This window comes from Grammomys surdaster, unplaced genomic scaffold (genome assembly GCF_004785775.1).
Source record: "Grammomys surdaster isolate TR1022 unplaced genomic scaffold, NIH_TR_1.0 204, whole genome shotgun sequence".
Taxonomy (NCBI): domain Eukaryota; kingdom Metazoa; phylum Chordata; class Mammalia; order Rodentia; family Muridae; genus Grammomys; species Grammomys surdaster.
The window spans coordinates 1,429,139-1,442,169 of NW_021604649.1; the positions used below are offsets into that span (position 1 = coordinate 1,429,139).

At 44.8% G+C, this 13,031-nt stretch overlaps 1 protein-coding gene across 8 annotated transcripts in view; it reads left to right on the forward strand.

Moving 5' to 3' along the window:
• Positions 1–13,031, forward strand: part of Gripap1 (GRIP1 associated protein 1) — a 29,241-nt gene that overhangs the window by 4,575 nt on the left and 11,635 nt on the right. For 4 of the 8 annotated variants that reach the window (XM_028770772.1, XM_028770771.1, XM_028770776.1 and 1 more), the window contains exons 5-14: positions 333–440; positions 4,439–4,577; positions 5,300–5,484; positions 5,683–5,730; positions 6,341–6,372; positions 6,467–6,514; positions 6,654–6,753; positions 8,536–8,613; positions 8,822–8,914; positions 9,601–9,735. In XM_028770772.1, coding sequence (XP_028626605.1) covers positions 333–440; positions 4,439–4,577; positions 5,300–5,484; positions 5,683–5,730; positions 6,341–6,372; positions 6,467–6,514; positions 6,654–6,753; positions 8,536–8,613; positions 8,822–8,914; positions 9,601–9,735 — 966 coding nt within the window. The remainder of the gene's footprint in view (positions 1–332; positions 441–4,438; positions 4,578–5,299; positions 5,485–5,682; positions 5,731–6,340; positions 6,373–6,466; positions 6,515–6,653; positions 6,754–8,535; positions 8,614–8,821; positions 8,915–9,600; positions 9,736–13,031) is intronic. The other 4 variants (XM_028770773.1, XM_028770770.1, XM_028770774.1 and 1 more) reach the window with 3 other exon arrangements.

Below are 13,031 nucleotides of genomic sequence, written 5' to 3' on the forward strand. Positions count from 1 at the left end.
GGTTCTCTTTCCTTGTTTCCCCCTCTGACTTCTCATTTCTCTTTCTCCCATTCCTCTATTTCCCTTTTTTCTTTCCTTTCTGCTATATTCTTTTACCTGTTGATACCTCTCTGTTCTTGTCTTCTTGCCTTTTCTCTTTCCTGTTCCCTATTTCCCCATGTCTCTTTTACCCCCTCTCTTTCCCTGTATGTCTCTCTTCTTATATATCACCCCATTCTTTCTATCCTATATGCTTCCTACCCAATGCCATTATTTCCTTCTCTCTCCTTCTTTACCTACCTCCCCATCCTTTCTACCCCTGTTGGAGTCCTGGCCCGTGTCTGCCACTGCAGGAAGTGGAGGTACTGCTGAGTGAAAATGAGATGCTGCAGGCAAAGCTGCACAGCCAGGAAGAGGACTTCCGTTTGCAGAACAGTACACTTATGGCCGAGTTCAGCAAGGTGCTGGTGCCCGGGATAGCTGAGGTGGGGGGGGGGAATGGGAATGATGCATCTGTGTATGTGTGTGTAAGAGCTACCTAGGCGAAAGCTGAGCAGAAGAGGGTGGACAGGGTCCGCCGCTGAACACTGTCCATGGTGCTGAAACAGGACTTAGACTATTGCTGGGGGCAGTAAATTGACAGGTGGGGCCAAACATGTTCATGGAGTTAGGTCCTTTGAGCCCTGAGTTTATTTGGTTCCTAAGTCACTTCTTTTATTTAGTTCAAGTCTCCATTTGTATAGTTTTGGGCTGGTGCTATGGAGCCCCAGTGTATCCTGGGGCTTTAAGTAAAGTTCTTATTGCTTTACTTAAATGGAAGTTCTCATTGCTTTACAAACAATGGAAAAGTGTTTGAATTGCTTCCATTTTCTTTTTCTTTCCTTCATCTGCCATGAATCTGGGGTTCCACTTCTTCCAGGTAATTCATCCTGGATTGGCTAACTCTATCCCCTTACTGATTTTAATATCCTGGCTATTTCTAACCCTTCTGGGCAGTTGGAAGGCTTGTGTTTTATTCTCATAGTAGTCTTCTGTATCCATAGTTGATCAGTTTGTGAGTTTTCAGTTTAAGGAGAAAGGTGTTGTAGAAAAAAAGAATGTGGCCGGGCGGTGGTGGCGCACGCCTTTAATCCCAGCACTTGGGAGGCAGAAGCAGGCGGATTTCTGAGTTCGAGGCCAGCCTGGTCTACAGAGTGAGTTCCAGGACAGCCAGAGCTACACAGAGAAACCCTGTCTCAAAAAAAAAAAAAAAACCCAAAAAAGAAAAAAAAGAATGTTAGTTCTGAGGCCTCACCTGATGGGACCATACTGCCCTAAAAATCAAAAGAAGAGCAATGTGATCGTGATGCATGTATACAATAAGAAATTGTCGAAAATAACAATAACAGCAAGCCACACGAGGGCTTGGGATGCGGCTTTAATTGTTGGAGTGCCTGAGTCATAGGAATGCAGTCCTAGGTTTGAGCCACAGCAGTGCGCATGCCTATTATCTTAGCACTTGGGCTTTAGAGGCAGAGGAATCAGAAGTTGAAGGTCATTCATCCTCATTCATAGTGAGTTCCAGGCCACACTGGGCTACATGACAAATCAAAAAATAGAGAAAAAAAAAGATTTAAAGAGAAGCTCAAACCAAAATACAACAGAAAACAATCTTTAAGCACTTACAATGCCAGGAGAGGTCATTTAATGATCAGTAATTCTAAGTAGGGACTCTGGAGCCAGAAGGCCTAGATGAGGATCTTGGCCGTACATTTTACTAACTAAAACTTTAAACGTGTCACAGAGCCTCCTGTTACTTGGTTCCCAAATGTTTAAAATGGAAATGGTAATGCTAGAAGTACCTGGTGTACCAGGCTTTTGTGAGGATTCAGTTGGTAAACGTATGTAAGTCACTTAAAGCCTCCTACATAGGATCAGCTATGCAAGTGTTTACTAACGACATTATCTCACTAGTTTATTTTCCCTCTAAACTATGTCTTGACTTGTTTATGGCGATGACCATCCAACCCAGGAACCCTGTATGCTAAATGTGCATTCTATCACTCTGCCACATCCTAAATATATCTATCTATATTGTTATCAATATCAATATTGATATAGATATATAGATATAGATATACAGTGGATGGGAAGAACAAAAGAAGGTAAATGAGAGGGAGGAGTTTTATTTCAAAGAATGTGGACTGTCGCTCAGTGGAAGAGTGCTTGCTTAGTATGGGATGTTTGTATTCATTCTGAGGTTTTAGCCTGCCTCCGTTCTACCACCTCTCAGCTACTCTGCTTCTGTAGCTTTCTGATCTCCTTACTTTGACTTTTCTCTGTTGGTCCACTCCACTATTTTACAGAGTTATTCTGACCTCTAGATCTAACCCTACTGTTTTTTTAATTAATACCTTCTGGTATGAAGCTTTCTCCTCAGTCCCCTGAGCTTTCTGGTGCTCTTATAACTACTGGCAGTGATTTTCTGCATCACTCTGGGTTCCAGCATAATCCCCCCCCCATTCCTCTCGCTCCCGATGGTACTTACTGGACGGCCTGATTCTAGAGCCTGCCAAGATATTTCATCAGCTCAGTTGTTTCTATGACAGATAAAGGGACCTGCTATATATTCTGTGTTCTGGAAATAAGGTTGTGAGCTACACAGAATAGTCCTAACTCGTGGGTAACTTACTGTTACAGTTTACTTTCAATTGCTGTAATAAAATGCTGGCCTAAAGCAAAAGGGGAGGAAAGAGTTTTTCTGGCCAACAATTCACAGTCCCATTTAGGGACGCCAAGGCAGGAACTGGAGGCAGGAACTGAAGCAGAGTCTATGGAGGAGCCCTGCTTATTACCTTATTCTCTGTGGATCACTCAGCCTGCTTGAGTATTTCACCATTATCCATCAGCCCAGGGGTGGTACCACTCACAGTGGCCTGAGCCCTCCCATATCAATCATTAATTAGGAAAATTGAGGGCTGGAGAGATGACTCAGCAGTTAAGAGCACTGACTGCTCTTCCAGAAGTCCTGAGTTCAATTCCCAGCTACCACATGGTGACTCACAACCATCTGTAATGGGATCCGATGCCCTCTTCTGGTATGTCTGAAGACAGTGCACTCTTTTAAATAAGTAAATCTTAAAAAAAAAATCAAGAAAATGTCTAATAGACTCAACTGCGTGCCATGTTGATATAGGCTGATGAGGTTTTCTCTTCCCAGATAACCCTAGCTTAGGTGAAGTTGACAACAAACTGGCCAGTAGAACACATGTTTTTAGGGTGGGATCAGGAGAGATAATAATGGCGCTAGTTTACTAATGCTATTTCTTCTATTCCTATTTGAATTGTTCTACGTTATTCATTTAATTCTTACAATACAATTATGTATTATAATTTAGTATCCCTTTTTAATAGATGAAGAAAACTGAGCCCCAGGGAGATGGAGTAATTTGTCCCCAGATCACCCAGCTGGTTAAGTAGGAACTCATGTCTTTGGAATCTAGTTTTAGGCTCTGTTTTGTGATTCCATACTACAAAACAAATTTTAGCCAGGCATGGTGATGGTGCATCCCAGCATTTCAAAGACTGAGGTGAGAGGGTTTTGAGTTCAATACAAGCCAGGGCTACATGGTGAGATTCTGTCTTAAAAAAGCAACGTCCCCCGAAACATATAAAATAAAAAAAAATATAAAACACATCAAAAAATAAAGTTTAATTGGGATTGATATTTGATCAGGAAGGAGTGGACAGAGAGTGCTGTGGTAAAATACTGGATTTTTTTTTTTTTTTGCATTGGCTAATACTATGTTAAAGATGACATAGCAGTAAAGGATGCAGCGAAGCCAGTCAGGTGAAAAAATGGTTGAAAGAAATGATGCTACATCCGAGGCAATAAAATATTTTTCCTTGTGGGCCTCAGTAGTCTGATGTGAGAGTAAAGACAGGTCTTATGAAACCATTGTTTTAACCGTGGTGTACCTCTTCAAAGCTAAAGACCAGAACTATAAGAACTGTAAGATGTGTTTACTCTGGAAATGTCTTGCAAGCTGTCTGTGATGCCTGGGTCGAACAGGAGCTGTCCATGCATCCAGAGGTCTAGGCTGTTTTTCCACAGATGGAGGGAGTGTATGTATACCAATGGGGCTGTCCATGGTGGTAACAGCTTCTGTAGCCTCAGATCTTTGCATCTGAGAGGTTGGGACTTAGCAAAGAGAAGGTTGTTCTCAGTATTCCCACCCTTTTCTTTTCTCTTTTCTTTTCTCTTTTCTTTTGACTTTGTTACTTAACGTATGTGTAAATTGGAAGTTGATCAGTATCGCCATGTCTCTGTGTCTTTATCCACAAAGTGTAAAGGCAACCACATTATCAAGTGCTTGTGGGAATTTAATGAATTCTCCACTGAGCGGCCAAATGCTGTTTGAGTTTTGGTGGATATTGTTCTCATTTGCTATGTCTCTGTCATCTCTCTCCCCCTGCTCAGCTGTGCAGCCAGCTGGAGAAGCTGGAGCTGGAAAACCGGCAACTCAAGGAAGGGAGTACTGGAACAGCTGGACCACATGTGGATGGGGAGCTGCTGAGGCTGCAGGCAGAGAACACAGCCTTGCAGAAGAACATGGCAGGTACATGGAGGCCTTCCAGAAATATAGAGCCCTCAGGCCTTGAGTGGAGCCAGGATGGGTATAGTCCTCTTATAGGAGAGAGAAGAAATTTCAGAGGGAGACTTGGCTTTACCTGAACTAGTGTATGATTTTGGATTTTGGAGAGCATTTTACCTCTCCAGATCTAAACTTGCTCATCTACACAGTACACCAGAATGTTTATGCCAGGAAGATGGAACAATTAAGTGGTTTCATTCTGCATTAGTTCAGTGTCTGGGTGCACAGCAAATGTTAGAGACTAGCAGAATGAATGTTGAAAAGGAAATGCAGATGCTGACTAAGCAGACCTAGGACACTGGGGAGATTCTGAGCCCAGATTGTAAATAGGGTCTGGGATGAAAGCAGAAAGGCAGCTTGGGAGAATGTAAGAAGGGCCTGACACATGGCCTTCTGTGAGTAGCTAGGGCTTCTGTGTTAGTGGGTGATGCTTCCATGATCAGGCCAGGTCCAATATGAGTAGGAATTAGGTTATATATGTAAATATGGTATGGAACATGGTAGATAGGATTTTTGAGGTGGTGGGTCTTAAGAATTATTTATGACAGGCTTGAATGAGGCTTCCTTTGGGGCAGGGTCCTGTGCTACCTGAGAGGCTGAAGGATATAGTTCTCCCTGTATTTGAGATGTGGCAAGGGACTTCAGAGATGATGTCATTCATCAAACGATCTTGTTCCACTCAACAGCACTGCAGGAACGCTATGGGAAAGAGGCCGTGAGGCCCTCTGCTGTCAGTGAGGGCCAAGGGGATCCCCCAGGAGATGTACTCCCCAGTCCCCTGACTCCCATGCCATTGGCAGAAGTGGAGCTGAAATGGGAAATGGAACGAGAAGAAAAAAAGTTGCTCTGGGAACAGCTACAGGGCTTAGAGGTAAATCTGGGTCTCTCGGGACTGGGATGCTGGGAGCCAGCAGATGCCTTACCTCCTGCCTGTGGGCCCATGGAGATGTCTGTGACATCACCATCTCATGGGCTAAAGGGAGGTGGGACAGGCAAAATTAGAGGCCTTCTTCCTCCGTCCTTGCTGATAACAACTCCATCCCTTATCTTCCCCCCCTACCATCCGCAGAGCTCAAAGCAAGCTGAAACCTCCAGACTACAGGAGGAACTTGCTAAGGTGGGGTTTGCCGCTGCCTGGCTTTCTCCTGACAGCAGAGGAGCATTGTGCCTCCTCAGAGCTTCAATTTGATCATGTGTGAAACAGAGGCTCACAAATCTCAGTTACATTCATTGTTGAATAAGCTAATGTGGTCCCATTCTACCTTGTGCATGGCAGGCCCCATCCCTTCTGTTGCCTCAAAGTGTTGCCAAGTCATCTATATAAGAATGCTTTTAGAACCTGGGGGCCCAGTGCTGAGACAACAAATCAGGATCCTACTTTCCAGGTCTCTCAGCCTAGCCATTCTGTAATGTGGCCTTTGGCACTGCTTTGGGAGCGTAAATAATGGCCTTTGGAATCCAAGGGAGGTAGTTGGAGATGGTGTACCTGCTGCTGACAACTGAGCCATCAAATTGCTTAACCCTTCTGAGACTCAGTTTACCCTTTTGTAAAATCATAGTTTTCAGTTCTCAAGGATGTCCTAAGAATTCTGCAAGAATATAAGTAAAACCTGACTTGTAGGAAGGACTCAGTATGAAGTCTCTATAAATGTTGTTATTATTTATTTTATTTTGTCATTATTCTTACTGTTATTATTTGTCGGTACTCCTTTCTCTTTCTCCCTCAGCTCTCTGAGAAACTGAAGAAGAAACAGGAAAGGTATACTTTTCTTTTCCAGGGTTTTTGGGGGCCCTAGAGAGAGAGGGTTGGCTTGGAGAAATGACCTATCTGTGTCTTGTCTTTCTGTGCCCAGTTTTTGCCGTCTGCAGACAGAGAAGGAAACACTATTTAATGACAGCAGGTAACTACTGGGGCTGTCAGTAGCAGAAAAACAGGGACCATGCCCAGGCAAACTAACCAAAGACCAAAGGGGTAGAGATGGGAGAGTGGGCTTCTAGCCATGCCTAATGTACCCTATCCCCTATCCTTGTCACCCCTAGAAACAAAATTGAAGAATTACAACAGCGGAAGGAAGCTGATCTGAAAGCCCAGTTGGCTCACACCCAAAAACTACAGCAGGAACTTGAGGCTGCCAATCAGGTGATGGGGCTGGTTTTCAAGATCCCCTGAGTGGAGAACCAGGGCTGGCAGTTGGGGGAAGTATGAGGTCTTTAGACATTGATTGGGATGTCTGAGAGTTGGAGATATAGCAACCTGAAAAGTATGAGTAAGCTCTCTAGAAGCTAGAAAAATAGCAACTCAGGAACCCAAGAGCCTTAGGAGTTGGGATGGGAGTTTACATGAAGCAGGGATTCCTAAAGTGGGACTCTAGGGACTCTGGTTGTGGACCACAAGTTTGTATGAATCAGAACTCTCGCTGGGGCCTGGGATCAGGAATTAGGGTAAATGTACCTGTGGAACTTTCCCATTAGAAACTGAGTGATGCAGGCAGGCAGTGGTGGTACATGCCTTTAATCCCAGCACTCACGAGGCAGAGCTCTGTGAGTTCAAGGCCAGCCTGGTCTACAGAGCAAGTTCCAGGACAGCCAGGGTTGTTACACAGAGAAACCCTGTCTCAGGAGAGGGAAAGAAAGAAAGAAAGAAAGAGAGAGAGAGAGAGAGAGAGAGAGAGAGAGAGAGAGAGAGAGAGAAAGGGAAAGGAAGAGAGAGAGGGGGGAGGAGAGGAGAGAGAGAGAGAGCGAGCGAGAGAGAGAGAGAGAGAGAGAGTGAGCGCGAGCGAGCGTGTCTGGTGATGCTGAAACCTTTAAAAGCTGTAATATCAGCTGGGCAGTGGTGGTGCATGCCTTTAGTCCCAGTGCTTAGGAAGCAAGGCAGGTGAATCTCTGTGAGTTTGAGGCTAGCCAGAGACATATGATGAGACCCTGTTTCAAAAAAGAAAATTAAAAAGTTGGGATATCAGTACATTTGAGACTCTTAGGGGTCAAAGACATGAGGGTTGAGTAGACAGTTGACTTTCAAGTATGGGGCTATTGGGGCTGGAGGCAGAGTACAGTTGAGGGACTGGTTCTGATGTTTAGGAAGTGAGTTGTTCATGTGAGATGGGTAGCCTTGAGGTCCTTGGGTAGCCTCTGGGTTTTACCTGAGAGGAGACAAGTCTGAGGTTTCTCAGAATGGAGAATGTGGTGCAGGGACCCTAGAAAACTGCAGTGTGAGAGCCAGGACCAATTCTGGATGAAAACCTCAGGAGCTGTTGGTGATCTAGGTCTAAAGATTTCCTGTGATGGGAAACCACAGCGGTGGTGGTGATGGGTCGGTCTGAAGCTTCTTCAAGAGCTGGAAACTCGGGGCTGGAGAGATGGCTCAGCGGTTAAGAGCACTGACTGGTCTTCCAGAGGTCTTGAGTTCAATTCCCAAGCAACCACATGGTGGCTCACAACCATCTGTAATGGGGATCTGATGCTCTCTTCTGGTGTGTGTCTGAAGACAGCTATAGTGCACTTATATAAATAAAAATAAACAAACAACACTTAAAAATATGTATACAAAAGAGCTGGAAGCTGAGGTTGTGAGTTTGAGGTCTCTAGGATCTGTGGGGCTAGGTGTCTGTGTGATCTGAAGCTCTTGAGCTTGGGCCATTAGGGTTAAGCATATCAAGATATCAACAACTCCAGGATATCAACAGCTCCTGGAGGTTAGGTTCTGGAGTTGGGTAAAGTTACTGTCCCTGGGGACTGAAACTCCCAGTGTTCTCAAGCTAGAATCTGGATAAGTATGAGCCCCTCAGAAGTTAGATTCAGGAACTTACATGTGTCCAAGATGCTTGAAGGCTGAGAAAGAGGGAGGGAATGTGTTTGAGAGCTCTGTCCACTCAGGGAAGGGTGAGGTCTGGAAAGGGGTTACCTGACATCTGTGTTCCCACAGAGCTTGGCAGAGCTAAGAGATCAGTGGCAGGGGGAGCGTCTGGAGCATGCAGCAGCACTGCAGGCCCTCCAAGATCAGGTATGTTGTACTTGGTGGGCTTGGGAGCTGGGATTGAGGGTGGCGAGCAGGCCGAGTTGGTATCTTACAGGCAAGCATGGCCCAGGGGGTCTTGCTCTTCCTAGTCCTGGTCTGTGTCTGTGTGTCTGTCTCCTTTCTTTCTTGGCTGCGGGTAGGTCCTGTCCCTCTGTTCTGGACCTGCTCTCACCTGTCGTGGGGGTGGGGCCAGGTGTCCAGCCAGAGTGCAGATGCGCAGGAACAAGTGGAAGGGCTATTGGCTGAGAACAATGCCTTAAGGACTAGCTTGGCTGCTCTGGAGCAGGTACAGGATACCTGGGAGCCCTTGCTGATCTCTCCCTGTTTCCTTTATCTCTCTTGCTTTTGGTCCACGTCTGGCCAGGGTCATCTGGACTCTTTCCCCTTTTGTGGCCTCTGTTTTTGTTCCTCCTTTCTGTTGCCGTCTAGCCTTCTTCTCCATCTACTACTGCCTTTCTGGCATTCACACTTCTCTATGATAAAATGCATGAAATATAATAATCTTAAGTGTGCACTCAGTAAATCTAATGTGTCTATCCATGTTCCTTTATAATTCTGTATAGTTACCTTCCAGAACCAGATACAGAACATCTTTCAGTATGTTAGAAGATTCCTTTACCCTTCCAGTTAGCATATCCCTGGAAGTAACCAGTATTCTGACCTTTAACAATATAGATTCATTTACCTGTTCTTTAACTTCATATACATGGAATTGATGCTCCTCTGTCCTTGCCTGCTTCCTGGTACCTCTATGTCTGTGAGCTTTACCCATATGTTACATGGCTTCTTTGATCACTGCATAGTATTTTACTACACGAATGTTTCACTCCTCTTCCTGCTTTTCCGTTTTAAACTTTCTGTCTTTCTTCCTTCCTTCATACTTCTCTGTCTACCCGGAACTGGGAGGTCCAGGGGTTCCTGGGCCTTAGGGCTCCCTGCAATTCCTTTGCCTACCATTACCACCTTCTCTAGATCCAGACAGCAAAGACACAAGAACTGAATATGCTTCGGGAACAGACCACTGAATTGGCATCTGAGTTACAGCATTGTCAGGCTGAATATGAAGAGCTTATGGGACAGAAAGATGACCTCAACACCCAGCTCCAGGTAAAGCGTCTTCTGATCTGCCGTGTAGTTTACTAGCACTAGTGCAGTGACTTGCCCTTGAGGAATGGTGAGAAGACTTTGGAGTCAGGGAGACCTGAATTCCTGGCTGGCTTGTTAACATCCTGGTACCTATATGTTCTGACATGGATAATTTTACTTCTGCAAAACTGAGCCTCCTCAGTTAATCAAAGTTTCCATTCTGGTATCATAATGTACAAACTGAATGCCTCTCATATGTAATGCATATGCTTGCTTTAGATTTTGTCTCATTTAGGAATATTTGCATATATTTACTGAGATATCTTGGGGATGAAACCTAAATCTAAACATACCTTATACATATAGCCTGAAGGTAATTTTACAAAATATTTTTAGTGCTCCTGCCTTTTTTGAGATGAGGTAGGGCTCTCCGTACAACTCTAGCTGTCCTAGTATTTGTTTGGTAGACCAGGCTGGCCTTGAACTCACAGAAATCCACCTGCCTCTGCCACCGCCACCCAACTGCTGAGATCAAAGGTGTGCATTGGTGGTTAGGTGTGGAATTCCCATATGTGGCATTATGTGCAGACTCAAAAAAAATTCAGATTTTAAGCTAGATACACTGGTATATGCCTATAATTCTAGCACTCAGGTAGCTGAGGCAGAAGGATTCCCATATGCTTTAGGCCAGTATTGGCTACATAGTAAGACCTTGTCTGAAAGAAACAAAGTTTCAGATTTTAGATTTTAAGATGAAGGATGCTTAGCCTGGAGAAACTAGAATAATACTGGATTAAGAAATTTAGGGCCAGACATAGTGGCGCACGCCTTAAAATGCCAGCACTGGAGAGACAGATCTCCGAGTTCGAGGCTAGCTTGGTCTATGTAGCGAGTTCCAGGACAGAAAGGGCTACATAGTAAAACCCTGTCTGTCTGTCTGTCTGTGTGTGTGTGTGTGTGTGTGTGACACACACACACACAGGTTTAGGGCTGGTGATACATCTTAGTTAACAGAGTACTTGTATAGTGTGCACAAAGCCCTGGGTTTAGTCCACAGCACTGCATAAATCAGGCTCTGTGATATTCATGTTGTGATATCAGTTCTTAGGATCACACACATACACACACACACACACACCAAAATAAGGAGGATCAGAAGTTCAAAGTCATCCTAGCTACATAGGAAGATTGGAGCCAGTCTGGGCTACATAGGAGACTTGTATTAAGGTGTGTGTGTGTGTGTGTGTGTGTGTGTATGTGTGTGCGCGCGCGCGCGCTTGTGAGTCACAGCTGGAGATATGGTTCAGTGGGCAAGAGTATTTAGTAACAAGAGCAAGCATGAAGACCTGAGTTCAGAATCTAGCACCATGTGAAAAGTGTGCCCATAACTCCCATGCTGGGAGTGGGAGGGTAGCAATGTGATGCCAGGACAGCTGGGGCTTGGTGGCTAGCCAGATTATCCAAAAACTGTGAGTGACAGATTTAGTGAGAGACCTTGGCTGAAGGAAATGCAGTCAAAACTGAGAGGAGGATGGACCAAGTAGGCTATCCAGGGATGAATGATGGCAATGATGGTGGATTCTTTTTTCTCTTGTGTTTATTTTATTTGAGGCAGTTGTTTATGTGTTCCTGGCTGGCCTGGTACTCATGTGCATCCCAAGCTAGCCCCAGACTCATGGCAGTCATCCTGTCTCAGCCTCCCAAGAGCTGCTATTATAGGCATGAACCTCCACACCTGTCCTGAATTATGGATATCCATTCACCAGAGACCTAAGTTCTTTCTCCCTTGCTATTTTGCAGCCTTTGACCCAGACCTGTGCTTTGCTTCCAGGACAGTCGTTGAAACAGTTTCACCTTCATATTTACGTTGTGTGTGGAAGGAACAAGGAAAGGGAGCAGGGAACAGTAGTAAGGAGACCCTTTCTTCTTGAGAACATGGTCTCCTGACTCTGGTGGGTCCTGCCTGTAATCCTAGGACTCAGAAAGCTCACACAGGGTCAGAGAGGTGGCTCAGCAGTTAAGAGCACTGGCTGCTCTTCTAGAGGATCCAGATTCAATTCTCAGTGCCCACTTGGCAGCTCACAACTGTCTGAACTCCAGTTGTGAGGCATCTGATGCCCTCTTCTGGCCTCCATAGGCACCAGGCATGCATGTAGGACACAGACATACAGGCAAAACACTTGTGCACATAAAATAAATCTAAAATAAATAAATAAAGAATAAAAGGCTTAGGAGGATTGTGAATTTGAGGCCAGCCTGAGTGAAAAAAAAAAAAAAACCCAGTCATGACATGTGGTCTTTATTCCAGGGAGGTAGACGCAGGGAGATCTCAGTGAGCTTGAGGTTAGCCAGGGATACATAGTGGGACCCTGTCTCAAAAACAGACAAACAAATCATAAGAATAAAGACCTAAGTTGCACTTAACAATTCTAGATACAAATTAATCACCCAAACTGGGCCCAGTGGTGCTCACCTCTGTTCCTAGCTTCTTGGGAAACTGAGGTAGGATTGTTTCTGTTAAGGAAACAAGACCCAGTCTCAAAAAAGAAAACACAGGCCAGATGTGGTGGTGATGCATGCCTTTAGTACTAGCACCTAGGAGGTAGAGGCCAGCAGATCTCTGTGAGTTTGAGGCCAGCCTGGCCTATATAACAAGTTCCAGGACAACCAGGGTTACATAGAGAGACCCTAATTCAAAACAAAACAAAAAGAAAGAAAGAAAAAATGAAAACAAGCTTTCTCAGTCTCAACCATCTGGGCAGCTGCTCTTTTTTTTTTTTTAAAATATTTATTTGATGTATGTGAGTACACTGTAGCTGTCTTCAGACACACTAGAAGAGGGTATCAGATTCAATTACAGATGGATATGAGCCACCACGTAGTTGCTGGGAATTGAACTCAGGGCCTCCGGAAGAGCAGCCAGTGATCTTAACCTCTGAGCCATCTCTCCAGCGCTGGGCAGTTACTCTTGGTTGGGGGCTGTCCTGCACTTCAGGCAGAACAGTGGTGACCGTGAAGAGGATGAGAATGTCTCTAGGCTGTGTCAACTCTAGTCTCCAGTTTGTTATGAAGATCAGAAAGTGCATGCTAGGATACAAGCAAACTCTGAAGATGACCAAACGGAAAAATAAAACCGCTCATTCTTTCCAACATAGCCGTCTTCTAGGCAATCTGAAATACATTATTCCATGTTGGCCAAAACTGTTGCCTATCACTACAGTAGCACAGCATGTGGAAAACATTACAGAGCTTATTTGCTTACTTGTTTAAAAGGAAGGAAGGAAGGAAGGAAGGAAGGAAGGAAGGAAGGAAGGAAG